Raw genomic sequence first — 21,979 nt, 5'->3', positions numbered from 1 at the left:
TCCAAAGAGGGAGAGAAGGGACATGATGCTGGTGTTTTGGAAGACAGTTGCTAGTATAAGGGGCAGCAATGGGGAAAAAGAACAGAGACCTCTATATGGAGAGAATGATGACTTTTCTGGCTTTCTGTAAGAGTTAACGTTTTAAATGTGTTCATATTTTGAGTAAAAAATAATAAAAATAATATCAATAATATCAAATATTGAGTTTGCCTGATTCCTGATTTTTTTTAACCTCTTGGCAAACAGGTACATTATTTTGAAATGTTAATCATATTCCTACCTTCACACTGATCTCCCGCAGGGGACAGTTGATATCCTTGGCTGCAAAGACATCTGAAAGATCCCTCAAGGTTTTCACACTGCCCATTTGTGCAGAGACTGCTATATTGACATTCATTAATATCTGTGAATTCAAAGGATATATTATAAAGCTCATACAGATCTCAAAAGCTAAGCAGGGCTGGCCTTGGTTAGTAATTGGATGGGAGACCTCCAGTGAAGACCAGGGCTGCAGAGGCAGGTAGCGGCAAACCACCTCAGTTAATCTCTTGCCATAAAAACCCCGCCAGGGGTTGCCACAAGACAGCTATGACTTGAGGGCACTCTCCACCACCACATGCTTATGTATAACAATGCTCAAAGGTTTTCAATAGAATCTGCCAACAGGTTTTATTAACTTTTAAAAGCACAGTCCCCTAGGGGTAGTGTAGTGTAAAGATGAGTAGTGTAAAGGTCACCCACCTTTACGCTACTCATCTTTATTGTAATTTTGAACTATCACATCTGGTTTCATTGGAAATTATTTTGTGCTAGCAACAAAGCCCATTGTGAGAAAAAATACAATGGGCTCTAGAAAGGGTAGGGCAGGCAGGCAGGCATTGCCTCCTGCTCCACGCCTGATCCCAGCTGGGTGAAGAGGGGTGGGCATTGGCGCTTGCTCCACGCCTGATTCGGTGGAGTGAAGAGGGGATGGGCATTGCCACCTGGGTGCGCTCTCTGGAGGAATGAGCTGCCTCACCTGGGCTTCCCGCTGTGGCAGTGCCCTCTGGAGGACACCAGGGTAAGAGGTGAGTTATCATTAATAATATGTAAAGAATTGCTTTTTATATAATAGGATTCTCAGCATAGATTATAAGGGTATTTTAAGTAAAGATTATTGATGCCTTCCTAAAATACAAAGCATTCTGTACTAAATTCTAAAGCCTCCATTTAAAGTAACACGTGCAAAAAGTTTAGAACAAGTCCAACTGAAAATAGCTCCTCATTTAATCTATATGATTTGAGGGCCTTCCTCAGATTTTTTTTCTTTTTACAAGTGCTGATGGAAGACAGAACAGGGAAGAAAAGGCTGTTATGTTACATTTACATCTTGTGTTTACCCTTGTGGAGGCTGTTTGAAGTGATGCGTGATGTCTCCTCTTTAGCTATGGGTCTTCTGATGGCTGACAAGAACCACACAGAGAGCAGTACTTCCTTTTAAGAGACTGTTGTGGTGAAGACACCACATGGACACCATGTCAAGTAGCCTTCGCATGAAAGACAATGTGCAGCCCAAACAGGACTAGAGTTCAGGGAAGAGAGAACAAAATTTCCACTTTTTGAAAATTCAGTTTTGGAGGTTTTATCATATACCATGTATAGGGTAAGATGCATTTATGTTTCCTCTGCAAAAAGAAGTTCATTGTAGGAGGAAAAGGGAAAGTATCTGTAAAAGAGGGAAATATACAGATAGGTGGGTAGACAGACAGATAATGGAAGCTTGTCTGCTTAAAGTCACAGGAAAGATTGAGTAAGCCTCTCAAGATTAGTCAACTAGCACTAACACAATAGGAGTCTGTATCAAGGCAGGCATATCAGCCCTGTCTGTCATTTCTAAATATCCCCCTTGCTTTGAACATTGAAAGCAGACAGCATAGGGTAAAATGCCAAGAGCCAGAGCCAATGTAAGCAACGACAAAAAAATCCTAGCCTAGACACCTAAAAGCCTTCCACAAGGATTCCAGACAACACAGGAAAATATAATTTCTTTTAGCTGGATTTTTTTGCAGAAAAAGTTAACTTCAGAAATGCACTGCTCAATAATATACATATTATGAAAAACAAATTGTTAAGTAAGACAACATAGGAAAGCAAATAGCATATTTTTCTTCAACTTCCAAGAGAATAAATCGAATTTTTGACAACAATCTATATTGTGGGATGTTATTGGATATATATGTGGCTGTTCCACAGCTAGCAGTCCCGCGTCTCCTCAGCAATAAAGTGTGGTAGAATAAATGTGTACTGTGATAATCTTGTACAAGGGCAGGGAAACTTGGAACATGATGATGTAACTGTATTTAGTTAGGGAGAATGAGATAAAACACAGCTATAGCCGCTCATCTCCAGAAAAGCCTAATTCTGGTGCGCCCAAGGCAAGTCTGTGAAGAACATAGACTGCCCTTATCCAGCCTAACAAAATCACAGATTCAAAAGTAAAAGAAAGAGATCTGTTGAAAAATGTTTTAAAAGATTATCAGGTTTGGGAGGCCTTGATTTGAACTATAATAGATGAGCCCTTGGAGAATGGGTGATGGTTTAAATTCCCTATGGGACAAATTATGGTAACATACAGACCAGTTTGAACTTATAACTGCACACACCATCCCCCCCCATCAATATAACTAACTCAACAAGGCCCCATCTGTGGATACTTAAATCGAGACATTGGTGCAATGGAAAGACAAGACAGATCTTTCTATGAACATGAAAAAAGCCCCAAGTTTGTAGAATAATCTGAAATCTTAAAAAAATATATATTGGCAGCTAGCTAAGTATCCACAACAGTATTGTCAGCGTTCAAGCCTTGGTTTTTGTCAGTAAAAGGCAGTGGGGGGAGCCCTCTTCAGGGCTGTTTTGGCCTTTGAGGGAGGACTCATCAGGGCCAGGCCTAGAAGCAAACACGGGAAACTTGCTATCAAGACTTGCTATCAAGAAACCAGGCTAGTTTTCTGGCTGCTGGTCAACAGCAGCCAGCTCATGATAGCTGGTATGGGGTAGTAATTAGAGTTTCAGATTTGGATCTGGAAGACTCAGGTTTGAATTCTCACTCTGCTGTGGAAGCCCACTGGATTACTTTAAGCCATGCTCAGCTTAACCTACTTTACAAGGTTGTTCAAATAATAAAATGGAGAGAAGAACAATATAAGCTGTTTTGGTTTCACATTGTGGAGACAGGTAGCGATTGGGAATATATGAAGTAAATAAATGATAAATTTAGCTGAAGATGGGAGGCAGATAAAAGATAGGGTAGTTGGTGGATGGGAAGGAATGAGAGAAAGAAATAAAGAAAGCTGAGGAATGGGGTGGGGTTGCTGGGAAGACAGAAAGAGAAAATTGTGTGGGGGTGGGGGGGCTGAAAAAACAAACAAACCAGATCTGTTGGCCAGAAGAAAATAGGTCTGTTTGGCCAGAGTCTGTAGGCATTATGGGGAAGCGTTGCCAGTGTGCAAATTACTCCACAGTTTTGCAACACAGGTGCTACTACTTAGGCCTCCATGGTTAGAAAGAAGATTGGACATTCCAGGTAGGCTATCTGACCCAGCTGCAGTTCTAATGAGAAGATGGTACATGCTCATGGTAATGCAATGTGGGCTTGACATAACTGCAGAATGTCAACCTCACATGTCATTGTGGGGTATTGATTGGTTAATGAGATCCCCCAAGTTGATAGGCAATTGAGTATAAATTGGAAAAGTCAGTTTTGCTTTTTGTCCTCAGCCTTTGGTCCTCGGTCTGCATCAGTTTTTGGGTTCTCTTTGAGGCCTTTATGGATTACAACTTTGATTTGATGCCTTGGACTTTGAAACTTGATGCTGACTAAAAATACTGTGTTATACCTACAAGTTAACATCACGGCTTAGAATGGCAAATGACTGCCAGGTATGGATTGTGTAAGCTCGGTTAGATCTTTCCATCTATCCAACACAGTTGTCAAAATATAGCCTTTTATGCACATTTATAATAACCAAAATATTCTTCATAACTTTGTGGTGTTTCTTTGATCCTTGGCTTCAATCTAAATCAGTGCTCAAGCTGGTTTGGTCCAGCTTCCTTTTTAACTTCTGTGGAGACTCAGCACTGCTGACTCTCAGGTAATGCCTGGTAAAGCTTGAGGCTTGTTTTCCCCAGTCTCTGAGCTAGGGTTTTCTAGAGGAACCCGGGGCAGCACAACCTCTGTGCCCTGTGTTCAGGGATGTCCTGTTAGTATTGGGCCATTAATCCCTGATTCTGTTGACTCCACCTGACAAGTGGGCTTTTGTTTTCTCTACAGAGGGTACAGGGTAAAGTGAGTCGTCGTCCCCAAGTCCTTTCAGGTGCCCCACCATGCAACTGGGCCCAAGAGTAGGGTAGGCAACCTGGGGCGGGGGGGGACCTGTAGTTCTCTTGGAAGTACAGCTGTTCTCAAAAGATCGGTTTCCCTGGAGGAAATGGCAACTTCAGAAGGATGACTCTATCATCTCATTCCCTCCTCTCCCCAAACTTGAACCTCCACAGGCACTACCACCAAATCTGCAGTAATTTCCCAAGCCAGAGTTGGCAACTCTAACACAGCCAGCACCACACAACTAATTTCAGCCTAATGGCTAGCATCAACTGGGTCAGACTGTTCCCAAGTAAATACTGATGGGGAAGGAAAGGAAGGAAAGCTGAACACTGGAGGTCAGAGAAAGGTGGGTTGACTGGTGGGTGGGAAGGAGAGAAGGACACAGGAATAGAGGAAAGGCTATGGGGCCTGCCAGAGAAGGGAAAGAAATGGTGTGGGAAAGGAAAATGAGATGCCCCCATGCAAGTTCTTGTGGGTCTTCCATTTGTTATATTTACAATCCTCACAACAACAACCTTATGAAAGTAGGCTGCTTGAGAAAGTGTGACAGGCTTGAGATCAGCTGGCAGGCCTCCATGGTCCAGCAATGGATTCAAAATTGGTTGTTTCATGTCCTAGCCCTGGATATCACAGTTCAATCACAACTGATGCATTTCAATTACTCTAAAGAATTTCTGGGTATTGAAAAACTGCATTCACTCTTATCTAGTTTCCCACATGCAAAACTTTCCCTTTCATTTCCATGGAGATGGTTGCTCTGTACTTGTAAGAAAGATACATGGAGAGCTGCCCTCTCTCCTGAACTGACAAGGAAGACCACTTATGTGAGATCTTCGTAAGTATTCTATGTATTTTAATCCAGGAAGCACATTTTTCTCTGTCAGCTTTAAAATGAGTGGCTCACTGACTTTAAGAAATGGAAAATTTTGAATAAATGAGAAAAATTAACAAGAAAAACAAGTGTGAAAGATCCAGTTCACAAAAACAAGCCTCAAATGAGTATTACTGACTAGAGATGGGCACGGACCAAAATATGCACCAAAGTTCATCACAAATCAGGCCAGTTCGTGGTTTGTGAACCAGCAGTTTGTCGGAGGGCATTTCTGACGAACTGCGACAAACAGTTACGATTTTTAGGGTTCGTTTTTCGATTGTTGTTGTGGGTTTTCCGGGCTGTATTGCCGTGGTCTTGGCATTGTAGTTCCTGACGTTTCGCCAGCAGCTGTGGCTGGCATCTTCAGAGGTGTAGCACCAAAAGACAGAGATCTCTCAGTGTCACAGTGTGTAAAAGGTGTTGGCAGGTCATTTGTATCTACTCAGGAGGGGTGGGGTTGAGCTGAGTCATCCTGTAAGAGTTTCCCAGGGTGTGGAATGCTAATGGCGGGAGGCTTCACTGTATCCTGAGGGGGTTCTTTTGCATATGGATTGGTGCTTGATGTGCTAATCTTCTCCGCCGGGCTCTTGTCGGGTGTAGAGTGTTTTGTTAGCCTGGTGTTTTTCAGAACTGGAAACCATGCTCTGTTCATTCTTAAGGTTTCTTCTTTCCTGTTGAAGTTTTGCTTATGCTTGTGAATTTCAATGGCTTCCCTGTGCAGTCTGACAAAGTAGTTGGAAGTGTTGTCCAGTATTTTGGTGTCCTGGAATAAGATACTGTGCCCTGTTTGTGTTAGGCTATGTTCAGCCACTGCTGATTTTTCAGGTTGTCCAAGTCTGCAGTGTCTTTCATGTTCTTTTATTCTTGTCTGGATGCTACGCTTTGTGGTCCCGATGTACACTTGTCCACAGCTGCAGGGTATACGGTATACTCCGGCAGAGGTGAGGGGGTCTCTACTGTCTTTTGCTGATCGTAGCATCTGTTGTATTTTTCGGGTGGGTCTGAATACTGCTTGAAGGTTATGCTTTTTCATAAGCTTTCATAAGCTTTCGATTCATCGTTGCAGACAGCCTGGAGCCGATCACTCTATTCCATAAGCAACAGGGGGAGGGGGGATCGACTTCTGCAGACCTTCTGCAGCCCTGGGAACACCAATGTCAGCCCTCCAAAGCTTGATAGGTAGCTCTGGCTGCCAACCAGAGAGCACCCATTCTGCTCCATGAGAACAGAAGGAGTTAACTCCCAGCTCTCAGGTGAGTGGTTTCAGTTTCCAGCAGGCAGTTAGACAGCGAGGAACTGCTGTTGGATTTTCAGTCACAGAGGCAGAGCTAACTGAAGCTTGTGCTTGACATTCTGGTACTTCAGGGATCTGAAGCACCTGCTTCTGTTCCACAGTCATATTCAGGGGCTAAATCTAGTGGATTACTCATCTGAGGAGGCTTTTATTCCTGGGTCTGATTCTCCACTCCTCCACTTGAAGCCAGTTGGGTAACCTTGGGCTAGTCACAGTTCTCTGGAGTTCTCTCAGCCCCACCCACCTCACAGGGTGTTTTGTTGTGGGGATAATAGTAACATACTTTGTAAACCACTCTGAGTGGGTATTAAGTTGTCCCGAAGGGCGGTATATAAATCAAATGTTGTTATTATTTTGAGCACCTCTCCTGTAGGGTTGCCAGCTCCAGGATGGGAAATTCTTGGAGATGTGGGAGAGCCTGGAGAGGCTAAGTATGGGGAGGAGAGGGGCTTCAGAAAGATATAATGCCATAGAGTTAAGGTTGCCAGCTCCAGGTTGGGAAATTCCTGGAGATTTGAAGGGTGCAGCATGGAGACAACAGGATTTGGGTAAGGGAGGGACCATAGCATGGTATAATGCCATAAAGTCCACCCTCCAAAGCAGTGATTTTCTGCAGGGGAACTGATCTCTATGCCCTGGAGATTGGTTGTAATTCCAGGAGATCTCCAGCTACCACCTGGAGGTTGGCAACCCTACTTCCCCCCAGGTTTGACCTTTTCCTTGTGGATTGCCTCTGTCCTTTCCTGTACAAGAATATTCCTGTCTCCAAGAACATCTCCTTGGCTGTCCCCTCAAAGAGTACTTCTGTCCCCATTCCACCCCCAAAGCAGTTTTTCTTCTCCCAGGAATCATCATTCCGTTCTCAGAGGAAGATTCTCTAATTCCACTCCACGTTTTCATTGCAACTTTTTGATGCTGTAATGTATTTCAATGGAGCCTATACAAGTCAATTGGCATTTGTGGCTCCCATTATACTGAATAGAACTTTCCTGGGGGCATCCGCTTTGAGTCTATAACTCAGACATCCGAAATCCAATCTTCGCCAACCTTGGAGGGTGGCTGTAGGAGAGCCTGCTGAAGACTCCCTGTGAGTTTAGCATCTCTGACTGTCAAGGAGGCTGTTCTACATCCTCCAGAAGTGACATGATGAACAGAACGACCTAAACGTACCGGGCAAGTTAGTGTAGGTTCATGGTTCGTGAAATGTAACAAACCATCAACTGTCATTTTCCCGGTTCGTGCCCATCTCTATCACTGACTTATGAAACTACTAGAGAAGAAGGAAATGACCTTAATCGATGAAGCTTTTATATACCAAATTCTGGATCAGTTAAAGTTATGTTACAGTATTTGCAAATTCATTTTTTGAACTTAAATTACACTATTTATCATTAGCTTCATCTTTCTTCAGATTCCATTATGACAACCGCTGAAAATAGATGACATCCTATGAAGCCATTCAAACTCTCTCTGTACCTGAACAAAAAAATCCAGAGGGGAAAAAACTCCCTGGATCATGCTCAAGTGGGGCTGAATATGGCTCTTTAACTTATCCTTCCTTTGATTGCCCCTTCACACTCACATAACTTAGTGAGTGGGTCACCCAGATTTCCAGTACAATTCTAAAAAGAGTTACTCCAATCTAAGCCCATTGATTTCTTAGGATTGCGCTGTTTGCCAATTTAGGATTCCTGCCTATTGTTCTTCCAGGTTTTCAAATCTGTTGAGTGTTGTCTTGTCAGCTCCCCAGTAGCTGCAGGGAATCCCCTGCCCTGGTGCTCATTTTCCATCAGTGCTCAGATCAGTGGTGGGGGTATTTTTTAAAAAATGGATGTTGGACTGACCATGTGATGTTACTTGGAAATGATGTCAATTCTCTTAGGAATTGCTGGAAACTCTATGACTTTGTCATGACATCACTTCTGAGTTTTCCCAGAATTAACATCACCAACTGCCATTCCCCCCAGGGTCTTCGACTGGTTGCCATGCCAGGCCTAGCAACTCTCATTGAGTGAATGCTGTATGGCAGTCTATTTCTTTCTAAAGCAATGGATGATGTGCCATGTCTTTTCCGTTCTCTTGCTTCTTTGGGGCTCTTAGCTATAAATCTGTTTTCACAGCAGTTAGACAATACTGACTGAAATGGGTAATCATCTGAAAATGTTAACTTCTTAAGTTATGTTAGTTATAAATAAGGAACCTATTATATAAAAACTTTAAGCCAATTCTTGAGTTCCCTCCACCCACAGCACTAAAGGAAAAACAAATGTAAAAAATGGGTAGTGTATGAAGTATTTTAAGTAAAACACTTACCATGACACTTTCCATTCCAGCCTCTGAATCCATCTCTACAAGCGACACATTGGTAAGAACCAGGTGTATTAATACACTGTGCATCTGGACAAGTATGTGGAATTAAGCACTCATCAATATCTTTAAAAAAGAAAGCAAAGCACATTTTAATAATTAATAAGGAATAAATTCATGTAATAATTATGTTATATAAGGAATATTGGATACGCCACAGCAGAAGCTTCAGTAATGTATATAGCACAGATTCACTGAATTAAATTACATATATAAATTATATTCTATTGTTAGGTTAAAGTCCTACATCTAAACAGGGTCAGCAGCTGATTTCACACACACTGAATAATGCACTTTCAATCCACTTTCAATGCACTTTGCAACTGGATTTTACTGTGTGAGAGCACTTGGGAGATCCAGTTTCAAACCTCCTTTGTGGAAGTTTCCTGGGTGATGTTGGGAAACACATTCTCAGCCTAAACTCAGATGGCTGTTGGGAGGATAAAAAGAAAGAGGACTGGGGAATACTATGGATGCCACCCATAGTTCTTTGGCAGAACAGCAGCATAAAAATGTAATCAACAGAGTACCCAAGGAGCTGAGTTTACAGTTTGAGGGTATGCCAGATTTGTGACATGGACTCTGAAATAAAAAATTAGGATTTGCTCTCTAGCAAGCTATTCAGGCTGAGCATGCCTGCAGGGGCCCCTCATTTTTTTCTGTTAAGGGAAACTCTCTGCAGATTTTCTAACAGACAAGAAAATCACTGGCTCCTACAATGTGTGAATCAAAGTGGGTGGAAAGCCACTGTTCTTCAATAGAGTTATCCACAAGAACAACAAATGGGATGAGTAGACAGAAGAAACATGCATCCACAGATAACTGTAGCAGGCTCTAGGTTTATTTAATTTTTCATTAATTTGGATCTGTGCTGGGATAGGAATGATTTTAGTTGTGATTATTATTAACTACTACTTTTAGAATCTGTTCTCTTTCCATTTCTTTTTGTACTCTGAATGTGTGCATCTGTGGAAAACAGAGGTTTGGCAATCCTAATCTGGTATGAAATAATCTCACAAAATCCCTCCTCTATTTAACTCATTTGAGGAGCAAATCCTCACCACTACAATTCTCTGTTTCCGAATTTTCTGCTCTCCACGCCCCCCCCATCCATTTTAGGTGTCCATATCACAAATCAATTCTCATGCAATTATTTGTGCATGAGTATACAGAGTTGGATCCTCCCAGATCATTCTGCTGATACCAAGGTGATTCTCCACTGGAAGAAACCGTCCACTGATGCCTTTTCCACCAGACGAGGTGGCTCTTTTGGATTAGCTGAACAGACTGGTAGGATCCAGATTTGACTTTCCCTAGAGAAGTAGGTTTGTTGCTTGAGGGAGGCAGGTTCCTGGACCCTGGCCTCTTGTTGGATTAAACAGATGGCAGCGGTTGCAGGGGTGCCTTTCAGCAGTTTCTGCTGGTCTGCAGGAAACATCTTGCCACTATAGTATATGCCCTGGTAACATCTAGATTAGACTACTGCAATGTGCTTTATATGGGTCTGCACTTGAAGACTGTCAGGAAGCTTCAGTTGGTACAGAATGTTGACTGGAGTGGGTTGTAGGGAGTGTATCACCCCTGTCTTGTTCCATCTGCACTGGCTCCCAGTTTGCTTCTGGGTCCAACTCAAGGTGCTGGTATTTACTTTTAAAGCCCATATGGCTTGAGGCCAGCATACCTTAAAGTCCGCCATCTACCATATGAACCTACCCATTCACTCAGATCAGCTTTGGAGGTCCTGCTTCAAGTGACCCCCAACATATGAGGCTAGATGGGTGGTAACCTGAGAAACAGCCTTCTCAGTTGTGGCACCAAAACTCTGAAATTTCCTCCCCAGGGAGATTTGTCTATTGCTGTCTTCTACCAGTGGGTGAAGGTTTTTTTGTCTGGCATACCCCCAATAATTTTTATTGGCTCTCCTCCCTGTTTTGTATATGTTTATAAATTTGTTTTCAGTATTTTAAATACTTTCAAATTTAAACTGCTTTAAATGGTTGTGACCAGAGGCAGAGCCCATATACATTCATGGCAGATATGCAGGAGGCATATATGACAGGTTGTTTTAAATAATAAATAATAATAGTAATAATCCAACCAATCTTTTAAAAATACCATGTAATGTTATACTTTTGATGCATAGTATTATTAACACAAAACTATACACATCTCAGAATCGTCCTTATAACATTTCAACAGTTAGTTGGTTTTTACATTATGTCTGATGGTTAGAATCAATAATTTATAAATCAGTTGTAATTGTGCATACTTTTCACATCTGCAATAGTATCAGCAGTCTGAGATCTATATTCAAAGCCACTTTTAATTACAAAGACCTTTTCAATATCTTACTCAAAGCTGAAATTGAAAGATAGATGGATATTCTGGAATACATTGCTCATTCACCAAGTATGAAAAGAACAGGACTACACTGATGTTTATATTCTAAATGAAATAACTGATTTTTTTAAAAAAAATTATGATTAAATCAATGTTTATTTTTCTTTTTTAAATCAGGAAGGAAATATGCCAAACCCCAACTTTACATGCTTTGTAGGTCAGATGTGCTGGGACATTTTGTTCTATGAAACTGTAGATTTTTTGCCAACTGTATATTCCAAACCTCAAATGGATTCCATTGTAACTCCTGTTATTACATAATTGTAACAAGTGAAGCAATGAACTTCATTGTGGAATTAACTTTATAAATAATTTCAGGAGGGCAGATTAAGTTAAATAGATAAGACTGTGAGTCTATTAACCAGGAGAATTTTAAAGATTTTTAGTTTTAAAACAAAAGACCTTGTGCCTTCTTTCACATTCATTGAATGGGTGAGGGGGGAGTACAGCAAATAGTACTTTTTAGCATTAACAGAGTTACACCCTTCTAAGGCCACTGAAATCAATTGGCTTAGAAGAGTGTAACTCTGCTCAGGATTGTACTATAAGAGCTAGTAATAATACTGATTTGCTTTCCAAGCCAGTTCTGCCAGCCCATCTTGTCTAGCTGTGAACAACCCAAGGACATGAACTCTTCCTATGCAGTTGAAAGAAGTCTAGAGTGGGGATTACATGATTGGATGCCAACAGACTTCCCTGTAAGTGAGCACCAGCCATTAAGTGAAAGCAGCTTCATAATTCATAGTGCAAGTATCTTTAAATCATATTGGGTTGTGTCCTACCTTAAGCTAGAAGTTTTATTTTCTTACACTAGATATTGTGTGTGTTTTAATTATCTGCCACAAATGACCTCTGATTTTTTAAAACAGAGAATGCAGCAAACAAGTTTTAAACAAACAAATAAATAGAAACACAGCAACAACATTTGATTTATATACCACCCTTCAGGATGACTTAACACCCACTCATAGCGGTTTACAAAGTATGTTATTATTATCCCAACAACAACCAACACCCTGTGAGGTGGGTAGGGCTGAAAGAGCTCCTAGAAGCTGTGACTGACCCAAGGTCACCCAGCTGGCTTCAAGAGGAGGAGTGGAGAATCAAACCTGGTTCTCCAGATTAAAGTCCCAGGCTCTTAACCACTACACCAAACTCGCTCTCTTGTGCTGGCTTTTTTGAGAGAATTGCCAATAATAAAGGCAATGAGAATGAATATTTCGGCTTTCTTGTTATGGCAGAGAAAGAACCTACCTTCACACTGTCCTCTCCCAATCATTTTGAACCCACTTTCACAATATTCACATCTATACGAACCAATGGTATTTACACAAAGGCCTTCCCCACAAGTATGAGGTCTGGCACATTCATCAACATCTAGGATGTAAGAAACACAAAAAGTTAAAAGCAGAAAATATGAGAGCTTCCCCTGATCTGGATAGCCCAGGTGAGCTTGATCTCGTCAGATCACAGAAGCTAAACAGGGTCAGCGTTGGTTAGTACTTGGATGGGAGACCTCCAACGAAGGCCAGGGTTGCAGAGGCAGGCAATGGCAAACCACCTCTGTTAGTCTCTTGCTATGAAAATTCCACCAGGAGGCACCATATGACTTGCTGCTTCTGTAATTGCAGAAGATGCCATGGGTTTCCTGGTTCATCAACATTTGTAATAATCTGCTTTCAATTTATGTTCACCATGAAGATGGAGAGCCATTTTGACAAATTCATTTTCCAAAAGTCTCTGCATTTGTGCTGCCCTGACACAATGTTCATTGTACAGGACTATTCAGGAAATTTTTTAAAATTAAATTCTAAGTAGAATTATCTTATGCAACATAAAAGACATTTTTTTACTTATTTTGCTTTATTTGTAATGGTTGTTTTTTAACAAAATTAAGTAATGTGGTTACATGTTGCTGTTTTATTAAATGTGTGACTAACAGAGTTATTTTTGAAAGGGAGAATTAATACTTTTATGATACCTCAGGGCTTCCCAACTCCAGCTATCAGTTTAATCTCTTTACTGGTAACACAAATGACTTGCATCCTACTATTTCACTTAACAAATGTGAAACCTTCCTCTGGTCTTTGGTGAAAAAGTCACAAGTCAGAGGAAGATGCTTTAGGCTGGAGTTACCTTGTGCTGTGGGGCTAGATCAAAAAATTCTATTTTATGAGTGGAAGAATGCTTCAGCTTGTATAAGGGGGAAATTGTCACCAATTCCTCCTTCCTGCTGCAGATCTCCACACTGTATCCTTGTATTTTTCAAGGTCTTTCAGACTGCCAGGCAGTGTAAAGGGCTGCAGCAGGAAAGGGCAGCTGGACTAGATCCATTCCACAAGCACCTCTCTGCTTGTGCTCCTTTGAATTTAACCACATTGACTTTAGCTGCACATATATGAGTGATAGCTTTTGTGGTGGTTTTAATCAATACAATAAACAATATGGACATATATATTTAGTTTCTAAAATAGGTTACTCTTGTGATTGAGGGCAACGATTAAAATCCAGAGCTAGTGTTCCTATCGCTAGACCCAATTACATGTATTCTGGATTTCATGCCCATGACAAGCATTAATTTTTTAAAAGTATGATTTATAATGCTTTAGAGGCAACAATGAGTAATCATAAAAAAAGAAATAATACTCACAGTTTTTCTATTGAACTCCTAAAAAATCAAAACTGTTATTTTTGGGCAACCCGTTAAAAGGTGATCAATCTTCAAAAAAACTACTTGCTATAAACACAGCGTAAATTTATCTGTGATAAGTGGTTACCATGATGCATCAAGCGTGTAAAGTCTCTCTATGAATCCCCTCCTGTCCCAGCCTGGATCATGGACATCTGACTATTAGCCATAAGCTGCTGTCAGTTTAATTTCTTGATGGAAACTACAGAAAAGTACTTCAAGAAAATGTATTTCCCAGGGATAGTTCAGGCAAATGATGAGGAGAACATTCTGAATGTTAAAAATGGCTTTATGTTCAACATATGGTAAACCCTTGGCCAAAGTGGCTTGATTTTTCCCCTCCATCCCTCACATCCCTTAAAAAACAGTTATTGGGGGAGGGACAGAAGGATCGGAAGCACTGTGAAAAATATACAAAAATTCGTAGTAGCAGACATCAGAAGAAAGTTTGGGAGCTTTGTCAGAAGTAGTTTTCAATTTCATCAACTGGTCTCAGCTCAGAAACTTAACTACCTGCAGTTCATTTTAGCAAACACAGTAGTTACCAATACAGTCTGTTCCTTGTTCATTGGCCATGAACCCTGCCTGGCAAATGCAGAGGAAACTTCCTTCTGTATTTTCACAACGCCCAAGGGAACAAAGATGGGGAGTCTGAGTACATTCATTAATATCTGTTTAAGACATAAAAATATATGAACATTGAAAAATCGGTCACAATCATTGCATCTTTCTACCCAGTGCATATAAATCACTAAAAAGACAAAACTGTGTTAGCAGAAATTTGTTCTCACAGAAATGAACAAGAATGTGATACAAAATTCTGACTAAAAATATTAATTGGCTTAAATATATGGGTATTAGGTTTACTAGGAGGAGAAACAAATGGTATTTATGTTCTCTGGAGGGGACATGGGAAAAGAGTATTATTATAATCAGATTTTGGAAACTTTTAGAAACCAAGGACAGTGAAAGGAGCTCTTTCTCTTTCTCTTTGCACAAGTTTAAAGTGGTAAAACAGCTGAGCAATCATTTTGTCACTTCAGTAGATATAAGACCAAGGAAATTCGTGAAACCTAACTAACACCCCCAATAAAGAACACTCCCACAATTTATTAACAACAACGTCTTGAAGTGTAATTAGTCAATACTTTAGCATAAATGTCTTAAGATACAATTTATAATTACTCTATTATAACCAATTCTAAAGCACATGTAACAAACCACTCCCCAGTAGTCGCTAAACGCTGAGTAGTCGCTAATAGCGTTTGTATATAATGGGTCTTGGTTGTTTCCACTGCACACGCATCTTATTACTGATTTCCTTTGCGAGGGTGAGGGTTTGACGTTTTGATGAACTGCTAAATTATGTGAGTATGGGTTTTAATTGTGAAAGAGAATGGAGGTTGGTGTATCTGTATACTTTATTGTGTCTTTACAACCTTTAAAGGAATGGAATAAGGATAGTGTCAGTACCTGTTTGTGTCACAGCTTGCCATCTTTGAAAAAGAACCAAAACGGCTTTCTGCACAGGAACCGGTCCATCCATCAGATGGCATGTTCTTGACAGGACTGCTCCTTCTTCTGGTGACACCCACAGCTTGCTTGCAGACTATTATTGGACTTTTACAGTCTTTGGAAGGCACTATGTGCTTGAATGAATATTCTTCATATCTTAGCATTTGCACTTTAAGAATATACCCAGCTATTGGGAATGAATTGTAATTGTATATATATAGGCATTTGCACGTTGCACTTTAAGTGACCTTTCTGTACTAATTATTGTATTATTCTTGCTGCTGGGGTGTGGTTTGTTACGTGTGCTTTAGAATTGGTTATAATAGAGTAATTATAAATTATATCTTACGACATTTATGCTAAAGTATTGACTAGTTACACTTCAAGATGTTGTTGATAATAAAATGTGGGAGTGTTCTTTATTGGGGGTGTTAGTTAGGTTTCACGAATTTCCTTGGTATTGTATCTCGTCGTGATACTCTCTGTTTTGGATACTTCAGTAGATATAGCAGAATCTTATACAGTGCTAGGACTCCAAAGCAGTAGAGTAACAGAATGCACTGTGTTAACAGACTGCGAAAGATGTTACTGGGAGCACTCTGATATATCCCAACTACAGATGATTATTGTAAATTTCATGTATACCATGTGCAAAATGCATATGGGAGAAGAACATAAACTCAATAAAGAAATGTATAAAAGAATTGTAAGGCTATCAAGATTTAGGCTTGTATAAACAGAGAAAGATAATAACAGCCACTCTTCTATGATCATCAGGAAAAGAAGCACAAGGAACAGAGTTTCTTGAATGCAAAAGCAAGTCAGAATAATACCATCTTACTGTGGGACTGAGAAATGACTAAGAAAGTTTTGATGCTCCCACATTCACCCATTCTTCACTTCCCATTTCTCCAAATCCAACAAATGAATAGTAGATCTTGAGAACCTTCTAGATAATGCAGAGAGTTAGATCAGCACCAAACGGGCAGGGGCTAGAAAATTCCTAATATATGTTCCATATGCAATCAGTTGTTCTGCACCTCCCACATAATGGTATATTCTCCTAATTGTGTACATGGTATCATAGGATTTTCAGAGTAAGAGTGAGAGTGAGAGTGAGTGAGTGAGAGTGAGAGAGAGAGAGAGAGAGAGAGAGAGAGAGAGAGAGAGAGAGAGAGAGAGAGAGAGAGGAGAAGTAGCAATTTTTCACTATAGCCTCCACATACAAATAAAAATTTACATTTCTTTAAATCCTTCATATTGTGATAGTTTTAGCAACTGGGGGTGGGTTGGAGAAGGGGGAAGTTCTCATACCAGAACATTTTGTTTGTTGATCATTAAGTCTGTAACCGTCATAGCAGAAGCAGGTATATCCAACAGGCAAGTTAACACAATGTCCTGATCCACAGATATCAGGGTTCACGGTACACTCGTTGATTTCTAAAGAAAAAGAAAAAACAAACCTACAACAAACTATTTAATATCTTATAGAAACCCCATGACTAGAATCAGTTTATAAAGGAAAAGTGAAATCCTTGGAACCCTTTTTGAGTTGTTGCTAAAGACAGTAGTGCAGCATTCCTGCTATAGGCAATGTAAAAACATCCAGAAAGACTTATGGCAAGCCCTTTATGCTATATTTATAAGCATAGTATGTATGTGCAAATCAACGTGATATTATAAAAAGCCACTATTATTGTTCCTCAGGATGTCTTTTCATTGAGTCTTGAGTTTGCCAAATAGTACTACTTCATCATCCTGACCTGGGTGGCACAGGCTAGTCCAATCTCATCAGATCCAGAAGCTAAGCAGGGTTGGCCCGGGTTAGTACCTGCATGGGAGACCACTAAGGAAGTCCTATGTCACTATGCAAAGGCAGGCCATGGCAAACCGCCTCTGTTCATCACTTGCCTTGGGAACGCTAGGGAGTTGCCATAAATTGGCTGTGACCTGACAGCACTTTACTCTTTCACACATCATTAATGAGGAAAATGTGAAAACAGATATGGCAAGTGGTAAAGTTGTGCATTATAATAACTTAAGAATTATAACAACAATATAATGAGAACAAAAGAGCAATACAGTTATTGCTTATTGATTAAAAATAGCTGAGGCATGGGCAGCTTGGGAGGAAAAAAACAGGCCGGGAAAGGACCCCTGCCCCCCAAAGGAGGAAGAAAGAGTCTGTCCAGCCAGCCCAGTGACTGGCTTTGCCAGGGGCCCCCTTTCCCTGTAGCAGCCCCCTGCACCACTGGCACAACGAGACTTTTCCTGGTTGCCTTAATGACCAATTCACCCCTGGGGTGAAAAAAGAGTTATATGTACTTATTAAGACACCTTATACAATGTTATACTATTGGCCCATATAGCTCTGTACTGCATACTCAGACTGCTCCTTCAACTTCAAACACTTTAACTTAAGATGCCAGGGACTGAAGCACCCAAATCATACGTTTTACCAGTGTGCTAGAGCACTTTCTTTCCGTGAAGACACTGATGGTCACATATCCTCATCCCTCTCTCCCCAGGCTGTCCTGTTTGACCTCAAGGAGGTTGATTCCCAAGGTCATGTAACTCATTGACAGAAGATGATTTCACCTTCTTCCTCACTGCAGCCCTCTTACCCACGTGGCTGTTACTCCATGGGGGTTATGTGACCTTGAGAATAAATTTTCCTGGGCTCCCAGCAACTTCTGGGAGAACAGGAAAGTAGGCAATATCTGCAATCTTTGAGTAAGTGGATTGCTGGATTCAATCTAGGATACTACAGCAAAGCTTTGCTGAAGATGTAAAATTTTTAGGAGGGGCCTGAAGGAAGAATGGGAATCAATTTGCACAGAGATAAGAGTATGGTAATAAATTGTTTAATGTTCAAAGAAGTTATATATGCCAATTTATACACTACTGATACAATTTATACACTATTATTGACAGAGTCAGTCATTTATTATTACAGCAAAAGCCAGTAAAACAGAACAAATCTGCAATAAAAAATAAGTTATTACATCAGGGCATAACAATAAGATCAGAGCATTAGTGCTGGAAGAATTGATGAAATAAAAACAATGAAGATAAAAAAGTTAAGAAAAAATGGCAAAAGCAATTATACCACATTTGTAGCTAAAAGGAGTCTGCGTTTCCTAATGGCTAAGGAACAGAATCTGGCCACAGCAGGAGTCACTGAGCTCTGAGTGTCTTCTAAAAGGAAGTTGTGCAAGATTTCTGGTCTAAAGTTGAGATAGGACTGCAAGGGGTTAAATTTAGACAAGAGAGGCAGTATAAATCAGATAATAGTGAAGAGTTGAACTTGAAACAACTATTGATTTTTATTTATTTATTTATTTAATTTGATTTATATTTCACCCTCTCTGAATGTTAAAGGAGAAAGTTCCAAAGTAGGATTACAGTAGGACATCAAGAAGACTACTGAGGTAATGACTACTGTGGAATTTCACAATTTTAAGACAGAAAATAAAGAAACTGATTTTGTTAAAAAAATTTTCTATCCTTTGGCTCAATCATCAACCTATTGGGAGACTGCAACCAAGAAATCAGAAGGAAATTGAGACTTGGAAGGGCAACCATGAAGGATCTACAAAAGATCCTCAAGGATAAGGATGTGTCACTGGGAACCAAATCAAGATAATTCATACTATTTATGTATGTGAAAGATAATTCATTACTATGTATGCATGTGAAAATTTGGCAGTGAAGAAAGTTGATAGGAGAAAAACTGGGATTTGAAATGTGGTGCTGGATGAGAATTTTATAGATACCATGATGACCAAAAAGACAAATAAATGGGATCAAATGAAGTCTGAGTTCTCCCTAGAAGCTAAAATGATGGAACTCATATTGTCATACTTTGGTAACATCATGAGAAGACAAGACTCACGGGAAAAGACAATGAAGCTAGGAAAGGCGGAAGGTAGCAGAAAAAGAAGGAAGACTTAAATGAGAAGTTGTGACAAAATGAAGCCATAGCCTCCAGTTTGCAAGACAGGAGCAAGGATGTTAATAGTAGGATGTTTTGGAGGTCGTTAATTCACTGGGTTGCCGTAAGTCAGAAGCAACTTGATGGCACATAACACAGACATACACGAAAATGGTGGTCCAGGAACATTTAATATTTTCTCTCATCCTGGAAAGCCCTTGGCTGGCAGTGGATGATCTTAAATCTCCAGGGTGGCCCACATTTTGGTTTTTGACTTCACACCTCCACTAGCATGGGCTGCAAAAAAACCCTTCATTCTGTTTGATATGTCTTCTCCTCAGGCACTAAAGCCTACACTTACTGGGAAATAACCATGACTACCAGGATGTACTGGAATACAGAGAAGGCAGATTTCAGATACCTGCATCACTCACTCCATTCCTGGGTCATTAAAGCTCAAGTTCTGTTCTGTTCAATTTATTCACAGAAAATGTCCAAAAAGCCCATTCGTTGTTGGACTCTCAAAACGTACCCACTGAGTCTCTATTATACAAGATACTGTGTTAACACACAAAATATATAAATATAAAAAGAGTCAATACACCCAGAACAACATAAAATGATTAGAACGTTTTGTATTTAAAAATTGAGATGCAAATTGAAATCTGTCCTAGAGACAACAACAGTTTGGTACAAATGTTCAGATCTGCTGAAATGTATTTAGTAACAGCATGTGTGGACCTTTTTATCATATCTGAAAGAATATTTAAAAGATGGTAAAATGCAGAATGGTAAGGATAAACTTCTAGAACAGGAACTAGCAGGGAAGCTATGGGTTTAGCATACAACTTGCAAGAAATAAAAGTGAAAGACTGACTCCACTGTCTGGGCTCCACATATGTATTTTCTCTGCTCCCAGGGGATTCCTGCAAATCTACTATGAAGATCTGCCAAACATACCACATTAAAATGAGCCAAGAAAAAAAAAACCTTTGATAGATGGGAACTGTAAGACAGCTTTATTTAACATTCACTGTTGTTAAATTAGTCAGAGAAAGAAAGAAGCCCCATTAGTGGTTTTCCCCCTACAAACTGCTTCCAAACACTAGTAAAAGGGTCTGTTTGAAGCCATAGTAACAGTCCTTGCTGGGATGTATTGAAGTTCAGAGGAGGCAGATGCCAGATCTATGCACTGACTTTGTTCTAGACCTGTACGCTAATGATGTACGTGTATTCTCTATCTGACTCAGAAGTTCCGGCTCCATGAGAGAATATGGAGAAAAATTTCCACTGAAATTATTCCAACTCTACCAATTACTGGGATTTTAATGCTGCTGCCCAAAAGATCCACTGCCTGTTACCATTAACCTCTGGACTTTTAAATGTAAGAGAATGGAGAACATGTAAGCCAAACTAAACCTGCATAGGACACACAGCCTTGTGGCACAAAAAGTAGAAAACAGCAATTGGGATGTGTTATTGTCAATCTAAGAATACTAATGACATGTTGGATCGATCAATCATTGCATTGCAATCTACAGGAATAACACATTCAACTATTCATAGTCCCTGCTGGCTCATACAGTATACGTTCTTGTACTCTGACGGCCAGAAGAACACCACTCACATGCAAAATTTAATCTAACCACCATGGAACAGACATGTACAAAACTATGGTTGTTGGGGGTTTTCCGGGCTGTATTGCCGTGGTCTTGGCATTGTAGTTCCTGACGTTTCGCCAGCAGCTGTGGCTGGCATCTTCAGAGGTGTAGCACCAAAAGACAGAGATCTCTCAGTGTCACAGTGTGGAAAAGATGTAGGTCATTTGTATCTACTCAGGAGGGGTGGGGTTGAGCTGAGTCATTCTGTAAGAGTTTCCCAGGGTGTGGAATGCTAATGGCGGGAGGCTTCACTGTAACCTGAGGAGGTTCTTTTGCATATGGATTGGTGCTTGATGTGCTAATCTTCTCTGCAGGGCTATTGTCGGGTGTGGAGTGTTTTGTTGGCCTGGTGTTTTTCAGAACTGGAGCCCATGCTCTGCTCATTCTTAAGGTTTCTTCTTTCCTGTTGAAGTTTTGCTTATGCTTGTGAATTTCAATGGCTTCCCTGTGCAGTCTGACAAAGTAGTTGGAAGTGTTGTCCAGTATTTTGGTGTCCTGGAATAAGATACTGTGCCCTGTTTGAGTTAGGCTATGTTCAGCCACTGCTGATTTTTCAGGCTGTCCAAGTCTGCAGTGTCTTTCATGTTCTTTTATTCTTGTCTGGATGCTACGCTTTGTGGTCCCGATGTAAACTTGTCCACAGCTGCAGGGTATACGGTATACTCCTGCAGAGGTGAGGGGGTCTCTGCTGTCTTTTGCTGATCGTAGCATCTGTTGTATTTTTCGGGTGGGTCTGAATACTGCTTGAAGGTTATGCTTTTCCATAAGCTTTCCCATCTGATCAGTAATTCCTTTGATATATGGCAAAAACACTTTTCCTGTAGGTGACTGTTTTTCCTTGGTTGTTTGATTCATCCTGGGTTTGATTGCTCTTCGGAT

At 40.4% G+C, this 21,979-nt stretch overlaps 1 protein-coding gene across 10 annotated transcripts in view; it reads right to left on the bottom strand.

Annotated features, from left to right (window-relative positions):
* LTBP1 (latent transforming growth factor beta binding protein 1) overlaps positions 1-21,979 on the bottom strand; it is a 416,097-nt gene that overhangs the window by 115,113 nt on the left and 279,005 nt on the right. For all 10 annotated transcript variants that reach the window (XM_054976893.1, XM_054976903.1, XM_054976911.1 and 7 more), the window contains 5 exons: positions 16,820-16,945; positions 14,536-14,661; positions 12,556-12,678; positions 8,848-8,967; positions 281-403 (listed from right to left, as the gene is read on the bottom strand). In XM_054976893.1, the coding sequence (XP_054832868.1) occupies positions 281-403; positions 8,848-8,967; positions 12,556-12,678; positions 14,536-14,661; positions 16,820-16,945 (618 nt within the window). The remainder of the gene's footprint in view (positions 1-280; positions 404-8,847; positions 8,968-12,555; positions 12,679-14,535; positions 14,662-16,819; positions 16,946-21,979) is intronic.

The sequence above is a fragment of the Eublepharis macularius genome, chromosome 1, assembly GCF_028583425.1.
Source record: "Eublepharis macularius isolate TG4126 chromosome 1, MPM_Emac_v1.0, whole genome shotgun sequence".
NCBI lineage: Eukaryota > Metazoa > Chordata > Lepidosauria > Squamata > Eublepharidae > Eublepharis > Eublepharis macularius.
The sequence above is the reverse complement of the archived record's forward strand: the minus strand, read 5'-3'. Positions and strand labels throughout refer to the sequence as shown.